The sequence below is a fragment of the Dendrobium catenatum genome, unplaced genomic scaffold (genome assembly GCF_001605985.2).
Source record: "Dendrobium catenatum unplaced genomic scaffold, ASM160598v2 fragScaff_scaffold_542, whole genome shotgun sequence".
NCBI classification, from domain to species: Eukaryota; Viridiplantae; Streptophyta; class Magnoliopsida; order Asparagales; family Orchidaceae; genus Dendrobium; species Dendrobium catenatum.
In genome coordinates, this window is record NW_021319004.1 from 1,639,861 (window position 1) to 1,661,891 (window position 22,031).

The 22,031-nt window shown below is 35.5% G+C and overlaps 1 protein-coding gene across 1 annotated transcript; it reads left to right on the forward strand.

The window, feature by feature from the left end:
• Positions 1-704: 704 nt before the first annotated feature.
• Positions 705-16,177, forward strand: LOC110111894 (pectin acetylesterase 9). Its single transcript, XM_028694752.1, has 14 exons — positions 705-1,155; positions 1,449-1,531; positions 2,619-2,748; positions 3,905-3,984; positions 4,081-4,222; positions 11,296-11,299; positions 11,655-11,753; positions 11,831-11,891; positions 11,951-12,007; positions 12,093-12,170; positions 12,255-12,360; positions 14,844-14,989; positions 15,519-15,603; positions 15,918-16,177. The coding sequence occupies exons 1-14, from the start codon at positions 990-992 to the stop codon at positions 16,028-16,030; spliced, it is 1,350 nt and encodes a 449-aa protein (XP_028550585.1). The 5' UTR covers positions 705-989; the 3' UTR covers positions 16,031-16,177.
• Positions 16,178-22,031: the final 5,854 nt, after the last annotated feature.

The window sequence follows — 22,031 nt, forward strand, 5'->3', positions numbered from 1 at the left end:
GGTGTGAAAGGCTGAAATCTTCTACATACGTTGGATATAAATATCTTAAGATATGCCAAACAATCTTAAAAAGATCTCAATTGAATAAGACTTTTAGGTAGTGGAATTTCAAGGATAGCTTTAATTTTGCTACGAACAAGCGTCTGACCACAAAACCTAGAAACTTTCTTGAAGTGATGTCGAATGCGCACTTTAGTTGGTTCATTTTTAGATTGCATTGACAAAGTCATTCAAAAAGTATTCTCAGGTCACATAGATAATCTTCCCTTGGTATTTTAGATATCAAGGAGGAGGATCTCCTAAAATTGCATCCATAGGACTCCTATGATTGGAGTGAGAAAAGTCAGCGCTAAGAGCACCTCAAATCATTTTCGCTACAAATCTATCAATACGACCGACATTGCTTTTCACACTAAGGTCATAAGCATGGCCCTGTTCTGTAGCCTCATCAGTCCTTGGATTAACATAAAGTACTTCCAGCCATAACGAAAGCAGGAGCAGGATGGCGGGGTTTGTAATTGATTCTTTCAGCACTAATTAATTACAGCAAAAGTGCTTTAGAGGTAATTTAGAAAACCATTAATGGCGGGGTTATATATATATATACAATAAGAAAACCAGTGGAGATAAAGCAGAAAATCCCTCCATTCAGTAGCGACTCTCTCTCTCTCTCTCTCTCTCTCTCTCTCTGTAGTCGGACTTTGAATTTTAGTCAAGTCAATTTTTGCTTTTCGGAGTCGCGATTTTCGAATAGAAGCGAAATAATCAAATTAAATTCCTTTCTTTCGTTGTCGGATCAGATAGCAATGTTTCATCCTTACTGAAACGAAAACAAACTGAAATTTTTCTTCCCCAATTGACACTTTCTCTGCCCTTCTTCCCCCACAGACGCACATTCTCTCTCTCTCTCTCTCTCTCTTTCGGTTTCAGCCTCTCCTTCTCTGTTTGTAAATTTCATACCGAATCTGCGAATAAATCGGCTGTAGGGGATGAGGAAATTGAGATTGTTGGCAATATGGACGGCGATATTAGTCCAACACAGCGCTAATTGGAGAATCGTCGAATCTCTCCGGCGACAACCGGAAGGGAAGAAGACGGAACAGAGGCTGCTTGTAAATATGACTCTTCTCCCTCGTGCTTCGTCTATGGCAGCCGGTAAGTTCTAAATCCCCTCTCTCTCTCTCTCCTCCCTCGATAGAGAACACTACAGGAAAAATGGCAAATACCGGTGATTTGCACCGGCGGTTTATGGACCGACGGCTCCGCCGGCGGTTTAGCCGTCGGACTCCCCATTCGAATGCTATGAAAATAGAATTTTTTTTTTAGAATTGTTTAAGATCTCCTTATCATTAATTTATATTAAAATAAATATTTGCATGTGAAATTGTAAAGATGTGAAAATTGAAAAAGCGAATTATTTACGAATTTAGAATAAATTCTTGATGCAGTTTGTCTGGATGGGAGCCCACCGGCCTACCACCTCCACAGAGGAAAGGGGACCGGCGTTAGCAATTGGCTTTTGCAGTTTGAGGTAATCTTCTTTTTCCTTCTTTAGTGAGAATATTTTTACCGATCAATTTGGCCCAGAAAAATAATGAAATGAGGCTTTTATGCATAAATGTTATAATTGTAATTACAAGTATGCCATCTCATTCAGTGAATATTTGATAAATCATATCAAATCGTAGCTTTTAGAAACAACTGCAGCAATGCTTCCCAAACAAAACTACATTTAAAACGATTTCTCTTTTAAAAATGTAGTGAATCAAATTTGTGCATTATACGCAGCTCATTTTGGTATGTTGATTGGGTGCTTTGACTATTAACTAAGAGGTTTTTTATTCGAGTTTTACGATGTATGTGTGAATTTGTCTTAATTAACCTAAATGTCTCCTAAAAAAAATTTGCAATATTGACACGGCTTATGAACAACCATTCCATTTAAGAAAAATATATTTACTCTCTCTCACTCAGGGATTAATTATTTTGTGCGGACGTCGAACGCATTCCGGAGACCAACTAGAATGCGCCACGTCACCGCTTGCTCGATACCGCGGCTCGGTATTGCTGATGTGACGCATTCTGGTTGGTCGATTTACGGTCGGCTTTCTACATCCGGTCTACGCACATAATTATTTCTTCTCACTCGGTGGGCTCAGAATTGCTTTCCAATTACACTATCATCCTTCCAAATTTTGGTAATTGAACAGAAGTTGCAAGAGTTTTTTATAAGCTTATAAAGAGTATACTTTTCTACTCATAGATAAAGCTGATCATCAACTTGTACCATTTTTGTCTTTTAAAAATAAATAATGCTAAAATAAGCTTAATACGTGTGTTCATTTATCATGTTATATGTAAAGAATAGTGTGATCCATTGCAAGGCCTTAGGTGGTAGGTGAATTTCATTTAATTTGCTAATACATATCATATAAATAATATTTCTCTTAATGAAATTAATGTATTGTAATAAAAATTGTTTTACTAGAAATTTATTATCAAAAGACATTTTAACCTGTTTGCAATTTGATTCATTCTTGAAGGTTTTATAGCTTTTGTTCAATAGAATTATAGCTTCAATATTATAATAACTGTTCCTCGGCAATGTTCGGGTGTAGGGTGGTGGGTGGTGCAACAATGTATTGTCATGCCTTCAACGATCGAGAACAAGACGTGGGTCCACTCGATACATGAATAGACTAGAGGTTTTTTCAGGCATCCTCAGTGATGATCCCATTAATAACCCTGGTATATATGGTCTTTCCCCATTTTCTTCTTCTCTCTTATTTTCTTATATTTTCACTTCGATATGCATGTGTGAGTGTTAGTTGTAGAATCATACAGAATAATGGAAAATTTCCGTAAAACTTCAAGGGTTTTGAAATTTGATGATATTTTACAAAGAAACCAAAGAGACATAATAACAATTAAGTTTCTTTTAGAAACACATATAGAATCAATGTTTGTAGATAAGTAATATTTTATAGAGATGTTAAGTAACATAGAATTTGATTGTGATCATAGCTTATATACTCAATAATTATACTATGTCTATCAAGGGCAACAATTAAACTTTCTTAGATTGCACAAATAATACAAGTAGTGTACATTTGTAATCCCAACCAATTAAACTATGTCATTCAAGGCTGCTCATATCATAGAACAACAACTCGCTTGAGCTTTAAAGCTACTTGTTAACATTTGTCCAAATCGGACAATGACTTCTCCTAGTGTTAATTGGCTTTACCAACAAATTCATATGCATGTTTTCTTTGTGAATTCAAGCCACATGCTTCATGCATTTTATAAGAAATTCTCTTATAAGGACAAGGATGGCCTAAACATATAAAATAGGATAAGGGGGGAGCATTGAAAAGTCATTTGTACTCAAGTCTTATACTTTCAATAATGTATTGAAATCTCGAAGCTTCTCACTCTAGGTTTTCTTTCTCTTCTTATTTTTCATTTTTTGTTTGTTATTTTTATTATTAAGGTTCTGGTGCTACCTATGGGAAAATTTGGATCCAAGAAATATATATATTTTTAAGGAATTGATGAAGGATTTGTTTTGGTCAATATTATTTTAATAGAAGTGTTATCTATTTAATAATACTAATCAAGTATCTATGTTATCAATAAAAGAAATGCACTTGGTTCATTGCCATCTTACTAAAATAATCCATTATTATTAGAATGATAAATAGTGATTCTAGTTTTTTAAATTATTCTAACCATCCAATTTATTTTAATCATGGAATTATTATGGAACTAACAAGGTAATAATTTAAGTATAAAATAATAAAGTTGTAATCTTTCTAGTTGTCAATTACAACATAATCTTATATGCATGTAGGTATGAAATACTAAGAGAAATCAATAAATGTACTGTCTTGTCAAAGAACAGATTTCTATAATTGGAATAGAGTAAAGCTTCGCTACTGTGATGGTGCTTCTTTCGCTGGTGATTCAAATTACAGTGATGGTGTAAGCTTTCGTTTTATATTTGTATTATTAAAATTTCTCGTTTGTTACCTTTTACTTGTGCAATAACCTCTTATCCACATAACTTTGAGCACGTAGGCATTTGTCCTTCACTTCAGAGGGAAACGGATATGGGAGGCAATCATAAATGATCTTCTTCCAAAGGGATTGATTAATGCACAAAAGGTATCTCTTAGGATCCTAATTCTATTTAAGGAATTCTTTTTGCTCCCTTCCTTTGGTCTTACCCTCTCACCCTCCCTTTCTTTTTCCTTGACGATGAGCATGACTAAATAAATTATTTATAGCTCCTCTCACTTTTTATTAATAGAATATAAGGTTCTATAAATAAGTATACATGAGAATGACAAGGAAATAAATAATGAGAGAAAGAATTTAAATAAGAAGGATATAATATATTCTTTTTATCAAGTATTCTTTATAAATAATAATTCCAAATTTGTTCTTTCCTGCTATGACAACCCCAACATATATGTCAACAAGCCATAACTGAATATAAGACTCAGGAAATCCAAGTTGTTTTGAGTAAGGGACATGATATGTATCAATCTTTTTGAAAAGCACTATGACAAGAAAAATGACATTATACTTTCGTACAATTTATTATTTCTTGAAAAATGAGATTACATGCAATGTAAATGACAATGCAATTGTCACAACATATGTTATAAATTCACATAGACTATGGCTTTTTTTGAGACAACTTTCTTATTGCTTTCTAAAATAGATTTCTAGTAGAAAAATTTTTATTTAAATTTTTTTTTGGTACTAAAATATCGCTTTAAGAAACAGTAAGAAGTCATTCCAAACAATGCCTAAGGCGTAACTCTATATTCTTCTTCCACACTTGAGCCAACAATAACAAATTACTTCTTGCTTTTCCATAAGACTGTGGTTCCTTCCATAAAAAAAAATAGATGCAATGAAAGATTTTGTAGCATTAATAAATCCATCATATGTAACCAACCTCAAAAAAAACATTTCAACATTTAGATGACCATATTTAGTATGAAAGAAATCTTTCCCAATAACCTTTTTGATACATATGAGGATGTGCATAACTGTTTCCCAATGGTTTTGTATAGGAGTTTACATATGTTTTTTGACTAACCAAAAATCAAAAGATATGTCTAATCTAGTCACTACAAAATATCTTAGCTTCCCAATTTGCTTGTCTTAGCAAGAGACATTTTTAAGGTCTTCCTCTTATAGAGGTTCTTGTGATTATGTATGGGAGTGTTAGCAAATTTGTAACCTTGGATTCTAGTTAATTCCAAAAGATTAATGACATATTTACACTAAGATAGGGAGATCCTTTACTTTTTATAAACAAACTCAACAACAACAAGCTTTTATTCCACTATGTGGGGTCAACAACATGAATCCTTTTTCTCCATTATCACCTATTAAGAGTCAAATTATCATTTAAATCTAATTTAAAAAAATTCATTTCAAATACTTTCTAACCAAGTATTTTTAGGTCAACCTATACCTTTCTTAACATAGGTCAGATCTAATACATCAACTCTCCTAGCCTAGTCATCGAAAGGCTAATATTTTATGTGATCAAATCATCTTAGGCGACTCTCTCTAATCTTATCCTCCATTGGGGCTACTCCAGCCTTTTCATGTATATATACTTGTTTAACATTTTGTATCAAAAAAATAAAGTCACTCATCCATCTGAGCATCCTCATCTATGCAACACTTAACTTAATTTTATGCTTCTCTTTTAATGGCCAATATTTTGTACCATAAAGCATTATAGGTATCACCACAATCTTATAATTTTTTTCTAAAGTTTGAAGGGTATTTTTATATCACAGAATAAGCCCAATGCATTCCTTTGCATCAACTACCCAACTTGAATTCTAGTAATAATATTCCCATCTATTTCACCATCACATTGAACAATAGACCCTAGATATATAAAGTGTATGCTCTTTATAATGGCTTGATCACCCAAATTCACAATCCCCTTCCAATATCTATTATTAATAAAATTACACTCCATGTGTTAGGATTTTTTTCTACTCGAACAAAAATATTTAGACTCTAAGGTAAACCTCCATAATTTAAGTTTTACTTTAACTCCCTCTCTATCCTTATCAACAAGAAGAATAACATCAGCAAAAATCATATACTAGGTACATCCTCTTACAAATGTCTAGTAAGAACATCCATAACTAAAGAAAAAAGATATGAGCTTAAAGTTGATCACTGATGTAATCCAACTGTAATAGGAAAAATACTTGGTCAAACCAACTTGCGTTTGAACACTAGTATTAGCTCCTACATATATATCCTTAATGACTTCACTATAAGCATTCTTAAGTCCTTTCTTTTCTAGAACTTTCTAGAGAACTTCTATTGGAACATTATCATATACTTTCTCTAAATCAATAAATATCATATGTAGATTCTCCTTATTATCTTTATACTTCTCCATCAAACCTCTCAATAAATGTTTAGCTTCCATAGTAGACCTAACTTGGCTTGAATCAAAATTGATTTTGAGAAACATTAGCACCATGTCATAACCTATGCTCAATTACTCTCTCCCATAGTTTTAATGTATGACACATTAACTTAATTCTTTTAGTCTTCAAAATATTATTAAAAAGTTTAGTAAGCCAATAAATCCCTTCATCTCCTAAGCATTTCCATATCCTTATTAAAATATTAGAAGGTCCAACTTCCATACATATAATATTATTTTATTGATCATGTAAAAGAGGACGAATGATGAATAATCAAAAATTTAAAGCGACTTGTGACCTTAAACCTACTAATTTACAAGTAGGATCAAGTGAATTGCAAACACCACAAAGAAGGAATTCTTGATGAATGTACTAATCCATCAAAGACATATCAAGTTCAGGTTAAGTGTAGTCCTCCCACAGTTGATACTAGCCATGACACAGATAAGCACATTGAACTCAAGAAGCAATGAAATTGAACGAAATGTATAATATGATTGCAAAAATATGTGCAAAGCCCCTGAATAATATTGTAAATTGCTTGCATATGATAGCAGTTGACATGTAATACTCACATCAGCCATGCAATCAAATACAGCTGCCCCCTACGAGTAGAGGGATATCATGCGAATTGAGCATAATGACATCATACATTTAGTGAATTAAAGGTAAATGAAGTTTGTGCATAGTCAATACTATTCAGCTCAAGACAATACTTTCTAGCAAGCAAAGATTAAATAGACGATGCACAATGGATGTAGTGACATCCATACGGTTGGCTCCAATCAACATGAGGACAAACATGCTAATCCTTATGTGCGGTGAAGGTAAACATGAAGCAAACATAGCAATTTGCTAATTATCATGCATAGGGAAATCGATGATGATTGCAACTCATAAGCATCAATATGTAAATGAATATATCAGCTTACCTCTAAGCAGCAGTGGTAGATATACCACCAAGATGAGTTATTCCATACGAACATAGACATGCAACATATCATTTATAAACTAAGTCCAAAGATCATGACAAATGCATGATTACAACAATACAAGTGCCTGCGAGAAACTCCAGGAGATTCGTTGGTGCCCGACAATCTACTTGTATAAAGCAACAAATAACCTATAGAGCAATGCCACGCCACTGGATTAACAACACTCATACAAGTGAACAGAAAATATTTGTAAATGCCAAAATGAAATCATGTGTGCTCATCAGCTATAGTCACTTACACGGCTGATCATATCTGAATATTTTAAAAGCACCCCCTTATGCATCGAAATGCATGTTGATACATTAACAGACATGTATTCCTTTGCAATATGTGGGATGCATTATGCATATACACACTATAATATGCAAAATGCACTGCGCATATACATATAAAATGCAGTACATATATACAAGTATATAATACAAGCATATCATGATTGCGTGTAGTTAAGGATGAGTAAACATGTTATAGGCATCCTCACCTAACATAAGAATGTACCATCTACATATACATTGTTGCATGCAAAGTACATTTTGTAATATACAACATGCATTATACATACATATTATATGCTATTGCATTAAGCTGCTACAAAACATGCAAACTATCATGCAAGCATGACTAAACAACTTGGAAATGCAAAATGCAACATATATGCATATTATGTAAATATACTATATATTATGTTAGTGCATTAAGTCACTAAATTGGATATCAAGCACATCACGTTAGATGTAAAATACACATGCCAAAATGTGCATACATATAAATGCACCAATACATATATGAGTATGTTAACAAGCAAATGTGCCATGTACACCTGCTGCACTACATACACACAATTACTATTCAAATGCATTTTACAAAATACATGCAAAAGCCTATACTCGCATGGGCCCTAGAGAGTGTTGTACATACGTGACGTCTGAGGATATTGCATGGGTCAAAAAATGAATTTAAGTTCGAGCCAAATCCTTCTATGTGAATGTATAGAGTTAATACAGCTCGATCTATCAAACAAATATACAATAATAGCGTCGACCAGGATATTTATTTCATACATTCATATTAGGCTTTCAAGGTCTTTAATAAAGAAAATTCACTAGTAAAGGCGTAAACCGATAATGAACCCAATTTTCTATCAGCAAGTAGACAGAATCGATAAGGTTTAAGTGAAAAAATGGAATTGCCCATAAGAACCACGACGATGACTGTGTTGATAGAAAATCTCAACTGAAGAGGACCACAAATAAAAAAATGCCTCCCAAATTCTCATGAAAAAACAAAACTCAAAATTACCAAAAGCCTAAGATATTTAAAATTATAATTAACCATCAAACACTTAAAGCAAAATCCATCCATCCTCCGCAATAATTTATCATGGTGGACAAATCCGAAAAGTACTTCTATTTATAAAGGGCAGATGTCTGATCGAGAATATCAGTAGGATTCATTCTTAATTAGTCTATTGCTAGTAAGGAAATGGAACATGTCTTCTAACTGATGATGTTTCCACCAATTAACACCACATGTAAATGGTTATGGCTAGTACGCTCTAAACCAGGTGGTTTTATCGCTAAATGGCACCACTAAATTCTGGTCAGTCAGAGCCCGCATGTTCCCTAATGGCTTCAAATCCTTGAGATATGAATCAATAGGATATAATTAATAGGGCACAAAGCCCTCTATTTACTAAGGTGAATTCAAATTTGTCCCCTTAGAAAAATATTAACTCCAGGTTTACAAGATATTCTTAGACGATGCAACTCATGCCTACCGGATCCTTTTGTCATGTTTGGACGAGTATCTCCTCAGACTAAGGACCACGATGGTCCGGGACGACAAAACAATAGGATCCTAATCGGGTTCATAATCATTCCCCCCATCATTTGCTTTAAGTATGAGGTGGTAAATTTTAAATTTTAAATTTTAAATACAAAATATTGCTACTACGATACACTAGATACTAAGTACATCTATGTATTTGTTTGATGACTAGCCCTAATCAAAAGTTCTCTCTTGCTATCGGGAGGGGTAATTAACTATAGGGGATTACACCTAAAGGAAAATTTGAACTCAGATCATAAAGTCCTCGCAAAATGAGGGCAAAATCTTTAGATAATTTCTTATTTAAAACCTAATCTGCCTCTGAAATTTTTTCTCAGAATCTACTCATTGAAACTCTCCTTGATAACCCGAAAGAGAAGAAGGGGGTCGCGGAGAAGTCGTGGCGCAAAATTTTGGAGCCCACAATATTGGAGGATCTTTCTTAGGAGATGAATTAGTGAAGAGAAGGTGGTAAAATCATTTTGTTATTTTGAATGAGAGGCACTGGTGCTTGAAAGAGTGATATTACCTATCCAGGATAGTATACTATTATAGCTTGTGAAGGCAGAGGTATCGCCAATACAAGGCGATGGAGGTAGGGTGTCAATTTTTGACACGACCCGAAACTTGACCCCGACCCGACCCAAAAATATCAGGGCTTGGGTTAACCCATTTGTGAAATGGGGTGGGTCTGGGTTTGGATTTGTGACCCATTTGAACTGGTTCGGGTTGACCCAGAAACCTGCGGGTTGAACCCGATGGACCCGGATGTTGCATCTCATCACAATTGTGTCTCACGTCAATCGCATTAGGTCTCGCATCAATCAGTAGCTTAGGCCTGCCGCTGTCCTAGTTTCGTGTTAATCGATCGCACCATCACATCCCGTCAATCGGTTGCATCCCGCGAGCTATCGCTATCGTTATCCCGCACGGCCGCACTCCTGCTGTCCTGCACGGCCACACTACTATCATTCCGCACAGGATGGAATGCTTCCCACATGCGGCTCAACCTTGTTCACCTTGGTGCCTTCCTCGTACTCGTGTCAGATGCAGACTTATGCACGGAGTAGCGGACTAGCGTTAGTACTCTACCCAAGGGATTCGGGTTTGCGGGTCAATTCGGGTCAACCCGATAACCCGATGGGTCGGGTTTGGGTGGAAAAGCCTGTCTCGTTTACAAAAACAAGTCGGGTTTGGGTCAACCCATTTAAGCTCGGGTCAGTTCAGGTTGGACCCGAACCCGACCCGTTGACCCGAATTGACACCCCTAATTGGAGGGCCTATCCTTGGACATGAATTGGAGAAGGCAAGGGAGGAAAAAGTAATTTATTATCCTAAAAGAGGGGCACTAGAGCTTAAAAGAAGAATATTCACACCTATTTAGGAAAATATAGAACTGGATCCTGAAATGGGGAGGTACCGCCTATACAAGATAGTAGAGGGCCTCTCTTCGGATAAAAAATGGAGAAGAGAAGGGAGGCAAGATCAATTCATTTACTAAAAAAAGGGTTGGTGGAGCTTCAAGGAGGGATACAAATCATCTATCAAATATCTTATTTTATGGGAGCCTATACAAGATAGTGAATGATTCTCTTGAGAGAAGAATTAGAAGTTAGGTAAGAAGCACTTCATTCACCTAAAGGAGGGGCACTTGAACTTGAAAGGGGGAGGAACCGGGAACACAAGATAGTTGGGAGCCTCTCATGAGAAAAGAGAAGGAAAGGAGAAGAGGGTGCAAGGACTAAGGGGTATTTAAACTATTCATCTGTGGATACTTAATTTCTATAATCTTCCTAGGAAAAATTATATATTTGTTTACAAATAATCTTATCTTCTTCAACTGTGAAGAAGGAATGATTCTTATATCACCTATTATATAATGGATTTAAACTGGGCTAGGCCTTGTTGTTTTTCCCTTTCGGAGTTGTCATGTAAAAAATTTTTGTCCTTACAATTCTTATTTGTGCGTGCTGATTTTTTATGCAATGCAGAGACGTAAAACCTACACTTCACCGTCTCAAATTTTCTAGCATATAAAAAATGGAAACCATTATTTATATTGAGTGAAAAGATTCATAGCTCAATAATTCATTGGAGAAAATTATTCCTCTAAAGCCATGAGTCCAAGCCACACACTATAAATTTTTGCCCATCATTCCCAAAAAAAAATAAAAAAACAAACAAACAAAAAGAATTTATGATTATGTATGCTTCTCCAAACTGTCCAGGAATTTTATAAGCATCTCTTTGAGTAACGTGCCCCAGTCAACATGAGTAATAAAATTGCAAACATCAGGAGAAACAACCTCATGAGAAAGAAAATGAAAAGTAAAAAGTGACTTGCAAATAGGCCAAAGGCTGACCATGTACAATTGGATTCTCTCTCTCAGATGCTCCCAGATTCGACCATCGTAAAATGCATGAGTGATGCAGGGTTCTTCCTTGATGTGTAATCTTCTTACTGCTTCATTAAGTTATTATTTCAAATTAATAAGGCTTTCTTAATCTTTATTCTTAAATTTTCAGGAACGACATAACTGGCAATGACACCATAAGAACCTTTTTCAATAGTGTGGTTAAGCTACAGGTCAGTTTCTGTCTTCCATTTAAGTTACAAATTTAAATAACAAGAAGTCAATGTTGTAGGGAGTAGAGAACAACTTAAACAAGGCGTGCTTGGCTTCTCATTACTTCCCCAGTCAGGTTGATCTCTTTTTACTACTTTAAGTAGATAATGGTAAAAGCAGTAAACATCCTATTGGCTGATAATGCTTATTTGCTCTTGCAGTGCTTCTTCCCTCAATATAATCTTCCTTTCATCAGAAATCCTTTTTTCATTCTGAATTCTGCTTATGATACTTATCAGGTGAGGAATTGGAAATTCTATTTATTTCAATCATTTGGATGTTCTACTTTTAATATGATAATTTGAATTCTTTATGTTAAACAGATTGGCCATATATTTGTGCCACCATCAGCCGATCCGACAGGACATTGGAGCCGTTGCAAGTCAGATCTGGCGTCTTGTTCTCCTAGCCAGATCAGTATTCTTCAAGGTGAACAAATCTAATGTCCTGACATTGTCTTTGCTGTCATTCTTTTAACCTGTTTTTGTGTAACAGAGATGTGAATGAGATTAATTGAAATGTGAAAATTTTCTGTTCAACTATTGATTTATAATTTGCTGTTTAACTATTTGAGAGAATTAAACTTTGTCTCGTGCCACAGTTTTAAAAAATTTGTTTAAATACTAAGTGAAAACTCATCATTAAATTTGATTCTTTTGTTATAATATAAATTTCACCAATTTTTGTATCAAGACAAATTTTGATCAGCCTTTTGTTTATCCTTCCCATCATTTAGAAGTATAGATGTGATTCAGAACTTCATTCCTCTGATTCTTCAGGTTACAATTCTAGAAGATTATTGCCGTTGAAGTGGTATAAAGTAGACACTATGGCATCAGTTTCACTGTATTGATCTTGACATGTCATTAAAAAATTATTTAGTCGGGCATGAATCTCAATACAAATATGAATAGGAAACTTCTAAAATTAAATTTGTGGCCATATGAACTCTGAATTCTGTAAACTTAAAGTCAAACTGAATGTCTCGAAGAGACGAACCAACACACAAAAATGGGTCCAATCCGAACCCAAGTTGGTCCAAATCGAGGGCCCAAAGCCTATTCGAAAGCTCAAAATATTAATTGAATGATCAAATGATATCCAAATATGATATGCTTATAGTCAAATCGAGCGGCTCGATGATATGAATGCAACGAGCCCAAGATCGCAAGATTCAAACATCATTAAGACACTCCAATTCTTGATGAATGATCCATGATCGTGGGAATTGATATCGGTCGTATATTGGAACACTCCCAAAATGCCCATGATCTACTCCCTATTTACTAGCCATGCCATTTAAAAAAAACTATAAATTGTCCCCTTATTCTTCACAAGGGGAGAGGAGGAAGAGGAGAGCTCTGGGGTTTGATGAATACTGAAACTCCACCCTGGCACAATCACTATCAAATCAGTGCTACCAGGCCGCCGTTGTTAAACTTCTAGCCGACCATCATCGTCGATCCTCCATTTGGTAGCCACTAACAAGGCTACCTCCGACCGCTGTCATACGTTGATTATGGTTCTTCGAACCATTGTTGCTTGTCAATTACAGTCTCTCTGACCACCGTTGTTTGATTATGGTCCTTTCAACCACTATCGCCCGTCGACTACGATTCTTCCAACCACCATCACCCGACTGCAGTCCTTCCGACCCCCGCTCGGCCGCCGACTGCTGTCGAACTTCCACCCGACGCCTAACCTCCACCCGTGGCCGACCATATCCGGACTTCTGCCAACTACCATCGACACACCATTCCGACCTCTGTCGTCCATCTACTACAGTCCCTTTGACCTCCGTCGTCCACTGACCACGATTCCTCCGACCACTGTCATCCGCCGAATACGGTCACCCCGACCTCTGTCGCCCGTTGACTACGGTACCTCCTGCCACTTCACCCATCAACTATGGTCCCTCCGTCCATCTTCGCCCTCCGATTGCGGTCCCTCCAACCTCAGTCTCCCACTGACTATGATCCCTTCGACCACTGTTGCCGCCGACTACGGTCCCTTCAACCTCCCTCGTCATAGACTACGGTCCCTCTGACTTCCGTCGCCGTAGACTATGATTTCTTCTACCTCCGTCTCCTATCGACTACAGTCCCTCCTACCACTGTCACCCACTGACTACGGTCCCTCCGACCTCCATCTGACTTAGTCCATCCCACTTCTATCGCCCACTGACCACAGTCCCTCTGAACACCGTCGCAAATCGCTACGGTCCCTCCTACCACCGTCACCCGTTGGCTATGGTCCTTCCTACCGCCAATCAAATGAACAGGGCAACGTTCTCTTGAGAATGATTCTTTTATCATTTGATTCTTCCAACCCCAACATTGTAATGTGCTTATAATACACTGAGCCAAGTCCTTCCCCCGGATGAAGGGTACCATTTGTAATCGACTACAAACACTAGTGGAATCATTTTAACCTGGTCAGGCCTCGTTATTTTTCCTCTTTTCTCAGATTTTCGCGTAAAAATCTTGATGCCTCTTATAACTCTCGCACACCTCACTCTCTTTATTTGTATGTGTGATGGATCCTAGTTCAAAGCTATGATGTTAAGCTCCTTATTTCTCTACCGCCATAAATATTCCAATCTGCAACAATTCTAGTTAAAGTTGTAGAAGATTATGCTTTTTATATAGTAGAACGCAGGAAAAATAATCTTCACGAGATCATAAGACCTAGAGTTATCAAGTTTCAAAATCCTAAGGCCTTTAACAACTACATTAAACAACAAATAGTCAGGTTTTGTGATATTTTCAAGTTATATACTTCTTCTTGTAACAACTAAGGACTTCAGTTTGAAAAATATGGTAAAAGTTCTGTATAAGAACTGCTTCCAAATTATTGCAACTCTCGTATGATCACAACATTGTTATTCTTAGACCAAACTACCATTCTTGCAGGATTCAGGAATGAAATGCTCACAGCACTGACAACATTTGAAAGTTCGAGGAACGAAGGCATGTTTATAAACTCATGCTTTGCCCATTGTCAGAGCGAATTGCAGGATTCATGGTATGCTGAGAATTCTCCTAGAATACATAATAAGGTATACAACAAGGTCCTCATACCACAGTTTAAGTTTTGGTAACTTCGATTGGATTTAGACTATTTTTAAGATTTTCAGCCTAAACTCAAAAATTTCAATCGAAGCTCATAAGAAGAAACTTCACTAAGGTTTTATTTGGGACTGCTTTCTTACTGCTTTTTAAAGCACCTTTTAGCATTTTAATTTTTGTACTAAAAAGCTGCTTTAAAAAGCAACAAGAAAGTCGTCCCAAACGAAGCCTAAAACTCTTCAGCAGTTGACAAAGCTATGTGATCACATTAAATTAAAAAAATATATATATATCTAAAACTGAAATCTAAATTAAATCCTGAAATGATCAAACAATCGAAACTGAAAATCTTATGATAAAAAATTGAAACCATAGCTGAAAAAGACTTCTGAAACCTTTCTCCATATTTCATTGAAATGCAACTTACATAAATAAAACTGCTCAGATCATTGAAGACTTCATAGAATATTATCAGATTATGCTTTCATGAGTATTAAGAGCCCTTTTTTTGTTGTTCAGACTATTGCAGAAGCCGTTGGTGATTGGTACTTTGAGCGAGAAATTACCAAAGAAGTTGACTGCCCTTATCCATGTGACCACTCTTGTCAGAATCTTATCTCTGGATTAGAACCAGGCATTATTTAGAACATTTTTTTACTAATCATTTTTATGAGTGCAACATAAGCTCATATAGTTTATGAAAGGTTATTATATCACAGCAAATGTTTAGCTTCATAGGGGTTCCACTTCTTCTTCTTTTTCTTATCCTACTAATCCATATTTCTCCATTGGAGCTAATTATAGCTTCAAAAGAAAGTGTAATCATTGATTGATCATAGCATCAGAGCTAATAAATTAAATAAAATTCTATCAGTTTTTGTTTTTAGCAAGAACTGAGCTGTTTTTCAATCATTACAGGTGAAATGCCTCCCATTTCTTCTGGTAAGGCGAGAAGATACCCAACTTTGGATGGCAATGGAGGTTTTTTTTTTGTCCTTTTTATTTTTCCATTTTTGTGGCATATCTTATAGTTATGAGGCCTGATACTATATATTTGTACCAAAATTATTTTATGTAAATCTTTGGTATGTTAACTCTTGCTAATTATATCTCCTAAGGCACATTACTAAAGAGGAATGCTAAAACTATATATTAATTGTGACTCAAATTTAGGAAGATAGGTTCTTTTGCACATCCATCTCTCTCTTGTTTATCAATAGTTTGTTATTATAAGAATAAAATATGGACCCTATGACCTATGATGTATATGAGCTTTTTATCATATTAAAAAAATATATAATTGAAAATATTATTATTATATATTATGTGATTTCATTATTTAAGATTGCACAAATTAAAGTTCATGAGAGTTTATGAATCTACTATATAACATAAGTTACAATGTGTTTTAAAAGCACTTAATCATTATCATACGAGTATGATATTTGTACTAAGATTGTAATCTATATAAATAATTATATGCTTCATATAATGTTTGATTATGATAGTAAGAAAAGAATTATTGAGGCTAGTTGCTCATGGTCTTTTCTTCTACTAGATTCATCTTGTTCTTTCACCCATGCTTTTTATTTTCTCCATTTTGTTGAGTGCCACTTTCTCTCTCACCTTCTAGGTCCCTCTTTTCTTAGCTAATACCTTCTATGTCTCTCAATCCCTCCGACCTCCGTCGCCCGCCATCTACAATCTCTTCGACCTCCGTCGTCCATCATATACGTTCCCTTCGACCACCATCGCCAACCGACTATGGTCCCTTGACCTCCGTCTCTCACCAACATCCATCACTCGTCAATTATGGTTTATCTGATCATTGTCGCCCGTCGACTATGATTCCTTCAACCTCCATCGCCCACCAACTAAGGTCCCTCTGACCTCTATCACCCACTGACAACATTCAGTCCCTCCAACCACCATTTCCCGCCGAATATGGTCCCTCTGACCTCCATTACCAATCAACTATTTTCCCTCAGCTCCAATTACAGTCAACCAATGACTACAATCCCTCCGACCTTCGTCGCTCGCCGAATATGGTTCCTCCGACCACAGTCGCCTGTTGATTACGGTTCATCCAACCACCATCAACCGCCGACTACTATTCCTCTTACATATATTACTCGCCTACTACAGTCCCTCTGGCCTCTATTGCTCGTCGAATATGGTCCCTCTGACCACCGTCAACCGAATGTTACGATCCCTCCAACCTACGTAGTCCATCAGTTATGGTCACTCCAACCACCGTCACCCTGCTAACGATGCTCCCTTCGACCTTTATCGCTTGTCGACTACTGTCTCTCCAACCATCGTTGCCCATCAACTACGTTCTCCACAATCACAGTTTCCATTTGACTACGATCCTTCTAAATACTGTCGCCCGCCGACTATAGTCTCCTTTGATTTCCATTGCCCAAATACAGCCTTGCCAACCAAATGAATAGGCTAACATTCTCTTGCGAATGACTCCCTTATCATTGGATTCTTCTAACCCCAACTATGTAATGTGATCTATATGATATATTGAGCAAATAATTCCTCCCTGCGGAAGGGCACCATTTGTAATCGATTACAAAAACTAGTGGAAACATTTTAACTGGGCCTTGCCACATGATTTTTGTCCTTTTTCAGGGTTTTTCATGTAAAAATATTGGTGTCTCGTATGAATCTCGCACCCCTCTTTATTTATCTTTATGTGTGCTAGATCTTCATTCCAAGTTGAGACATTGAGCTCTTTATCTCTCTACCGCCATGAATGTTCCAGTCCGCAACAAAAATAAATTGATTTGGATCAACTTAGGCTTCATTTGGGTTGGCTTTCTTAATGCTTTTTAAAGCAGCTTTATAATATAAAATTTTTATTTTATGAATTTTTTGTCCAAAAAAGCTGTTTTAGAAAGCAGTTAAAAAGTCGTATGGCTTTCTTCTTGCTTTCTAAAACAGTTTTTTGGCACAAAAACTTCTTGAATTTTTGAAAATTTTGTACTAGAAAGCCATTCTAAAAAGTAGTACGAAAACTATCTCAAATAAAGCCTTAGTGTTAAACCCGAACCAAACACACCAACTTGAATTTACACTCTTTTTGACACTTCCATGACACAAATGCATTAGCATAAAAAAGTGAAGCAAAATATTTAAGTTAAAAAAAGCAATTTTCAATTGTAAATGCTCATTTATAATCCATCAGTTCTTACCATAAGAAATTCCAAATACATTTTTTGTCAAAAAGAATTTTTCTTGTGTGCATGAGGGGTTTTCCTGGCAATAGCAGGTAATAGTGTTATAAAACATTAAAACGTATTTCTAAAACCATGCTTTCAAATTAACCTTTAATTCGATTCCCTCGAGCGGCAATCGGCCCTTATAGTGGGGGCTCCAAAGCGCCAACTATGGGTTTGTGGCCTGGGTGGCCCATTAGGGTGGCCGTGGTTTACGGACCGACAATCGCGCTCGACGAAGTCAGATGTGGCAGCACACGGTTCCTCATCATCATAAAAAAAAAAAAAAAACCCTTTTAAAGTCATTTTCAAAAATTTCACCCAGCTTTGGTTCGTCGCCAAGTGGCATTGCTCGATTCTATTTTCAAATTAAATTAATATATTACAAGCCGTTTTACCATAATCTCTTTATTAAATTACTAGCATAACCATTCATATAAAAACAATTTTCAATTATGGACTTAAAAAAAAAAAAGACTTGAGGATGACCAAAATAAAAATAATATTGATTTAATTTGAATTCTCACTAAAATATATCGACATATATTGCACTACTAATAATCTAAAGTTCAAGTCTCTCTCCCATGGCTAGATTTACAAAGCATCCTAATTTTTCATAGAGAAATACTTTCATAAAAATATAGTATTGGATCAAAATTTGTCTATGAAAGGTACGAAACGTTACTAGCAGGCCAACCTGACGAGCTAGGACCTATGAGATTGGAGGGTGAAGAGAATAAAGAAAATGTTACATAATGATTCAAAGGACTATAGGTTTCAAACTGGTAGAGTATCCCTAACATCAGTAAAAAAAAAATGTCATAAGGTCTCAAATTGTTCATCATCACCCCACATTTATAAGGTTCTAGGGCTACATGAAAAGCAATACAAAGAAAAATGAAAAGTACAACATTACACAAATCACATACACAATGCTATACACTACCATAGACATGTGTTCTCCCCCTGATTGGCACTAGGTGCTTTGGTGTTGCGACGCTCAATCTGGCCTTGCGACAATCTATAGGCAGCGCCTCACTGCTATGCTCTCTAGCACTCATATGAGACTTTGAATGCTACAATGCTATTCTGGTGGCGCTATAGAGTTGGGGGATAATGTAGTGCTACAGTGCTAATTCTATAGTGCTGTAGTACTGCTCCAATTTTTGCATATTTTTCTAATTTTCCTTCATAAAAAAGATAAACATAGCTAGGACTTTTATAACAATACATGCAATTTAAAGTTTGCAAAATTCTACTTATCAAATTCTGTTGTCCTCAAATTATTCATAATGTAATGGGATTAATTTCTTTTGTTTGAATGCAATTTTTGGAACAAATATAAAATTAATAATAGAAGTATTCATAAAGTATATAAGTTAAAAAAATTTCTAGCAAATTATTTATGTCATCACTTTCCTTTTAATTAGTATTTCTTCTAAATTAATCTCCTAAGTGCATAGGTGATAAATTTGACTAACTTATTTTGGATTAACGATTTTGGGATTAGATGAATTCATAAATTGAGTTAATTCCTTAATCAATCTATAAGTTTTTTGTAAGTATTATGATTCCAAAATTTTTAAGCGAGGGTAGACATTGTAGGTACCAATTTTTAATATTTCAATATTTAGCCATTTTTATACACTTCTTTTTTTATTTTATTTGCAAAAATACCTTTACTAATTTTGAATACCTATCTATTGTCTCAACTTTTATATTATCTAAATTTCATTAAAGTTTTCATAATTCACTAATTACTTACGCATTATATGATTTAAAATTGATCTAAATAATTTATGCACATTAACCCTTAAATCAAATGATCCATTATATGCAGTTAAGTGCTTAAGGGATTAGGAATTTAACTTATAAGAAATTACTAATTTTAAATGAAAAGAGAAGTTGTTATTTTTAACTATTTTATTAAAGAAATTTTAAAGTTGTGTAATATTATATTCTTAAGGATATTGACTTTGATTTTTTCAATTTTCAAAATTCAAATAGAAAGTGCAATATAGGAAGATAAATAAATTTTTCATGAGCTTGATAAAATACTTGATTGTATTCATTATATATTCGAAAGTACAACTAGATACAAGAAAATTAAAATGTAGGAAATTAAATGAAATAAAGATATAATAAGAAAGCAAAAACTAAAAACTAAACTAAGAGTAACAAAACAACATTAGTATGGCTCTCACTACTCATCAACTTCCTCCTCTTCCTCCTGCACTCTCATTACTGAGGCAGCAGCTAACAATGCTTAGGGCCATCCTAGAAACACATCGAAGAGGGGTGGGCTTGGAAACATACTCCTCTGTCCATGGTAACCCAGCTCTTCAACATGCTGACAATGGCTATATTTTAGTCATCCTGGTATTGATATTGCCTTTGGTGTTGTACATCATATGGTCATATTGAGAATACATCCCATATTTAAGTCCTATTAACTGCCACCCAAAGTGATCTGAAGAAACCCCAATATGATCCACTATATCCTAGATCGAGGTCCATAACCTGGTCTCCTAGCTTCCTAGGATCTCAACCCCACTATAAGCTGGGTTTGTTTGGATTGCTAAATCTCTCTCCTTATTTTGTAAAGGAGGACTTTAAGGGCTAGATCTTAAACCTAGTTAGGGTAAGCACATATAATATTTGATCATCACCTAGGTTTCCTACTACCTTACTAGATTCATGCAGCTCACAAATTAAAAGTTGACACCCTTAGAATATATTAGATAGGCTGAAAGATAATTTTCCCAAAATTAATATTAAATTTATTTTGGATTTAATAGTTAAGGACCACCTTATACTTGGTCACGTCACTTATGTTTTTTATTGGTATAAGCTTTTATAGGAATAAAGTAATATTGGGCCTTAGACTCTTAAGTGAGGGCTAATGCAGAAAAGTTAATAATGTTATCTTATCTCCTTTTCCATTAGGCATTAAGGGTCCTCGAGGTTAAGAATTGGAGTATTTCTTCATAGTCAGTGGTAGAGGTAAAAAAATTAAGATACTTGTCCCCATCAAACTAGTAGTTTGGGGTTTGCAAGATTTGGCTAATGGAAATTGGAGTAAAGGGGACCCACTTATCATGGTAAAAAACACACCCATTTTGGTGCTCCTTCATATTTATGAAGAATTCCTGGACTATACAAGCTTTGGCCAGATATGGTTGAACACCAGAAAAATCTCATTTTTTTGTTTAATTTGAACTTTAAGTAGCCCCATGCTTATCAAATCCATGCTAAAAAATTTATAGATTTACTCACCAAACCATTATACCACTCCTTCACGTCTACATTGACAAACATCCTAGAATATTAGGAAGTCAACCCATACCTCTTCCTGCCAATTATGATCATAAAAGTCATTCTAATGGGTCAAGACAAGCTAATATGATAGGGGCATAAGCACTAGAAAATTCAAAGAATAAATGAGTTAGAAAGAAATAACCTATCCCTCATAAATTGGATGACAGTACAACACTGTCCTTTTAAGTGTTGAGGTGCTGAGTCAAACATATCAAAATAGTTCTAGCATTGTGGAACTGGCTTTGAAAATTATGTGAGCAATCTTTTTGATTTGTAGATTGACACGATGCTTGACATGTTGTGACAGTCAAAGCGACTGTCACAACGACGCTTCATCTACCATATTTATGATTTGACTAAGCACTGCGGTAGTCAATGGGATCAAGGTGACTTGTGAGCTCAATATCACAATTCTACAAGAGGAGAATTGACACTACGACATTGTGTTCCTATAGTATTGTGGCATGATCAAAGTTAATTAATTGTT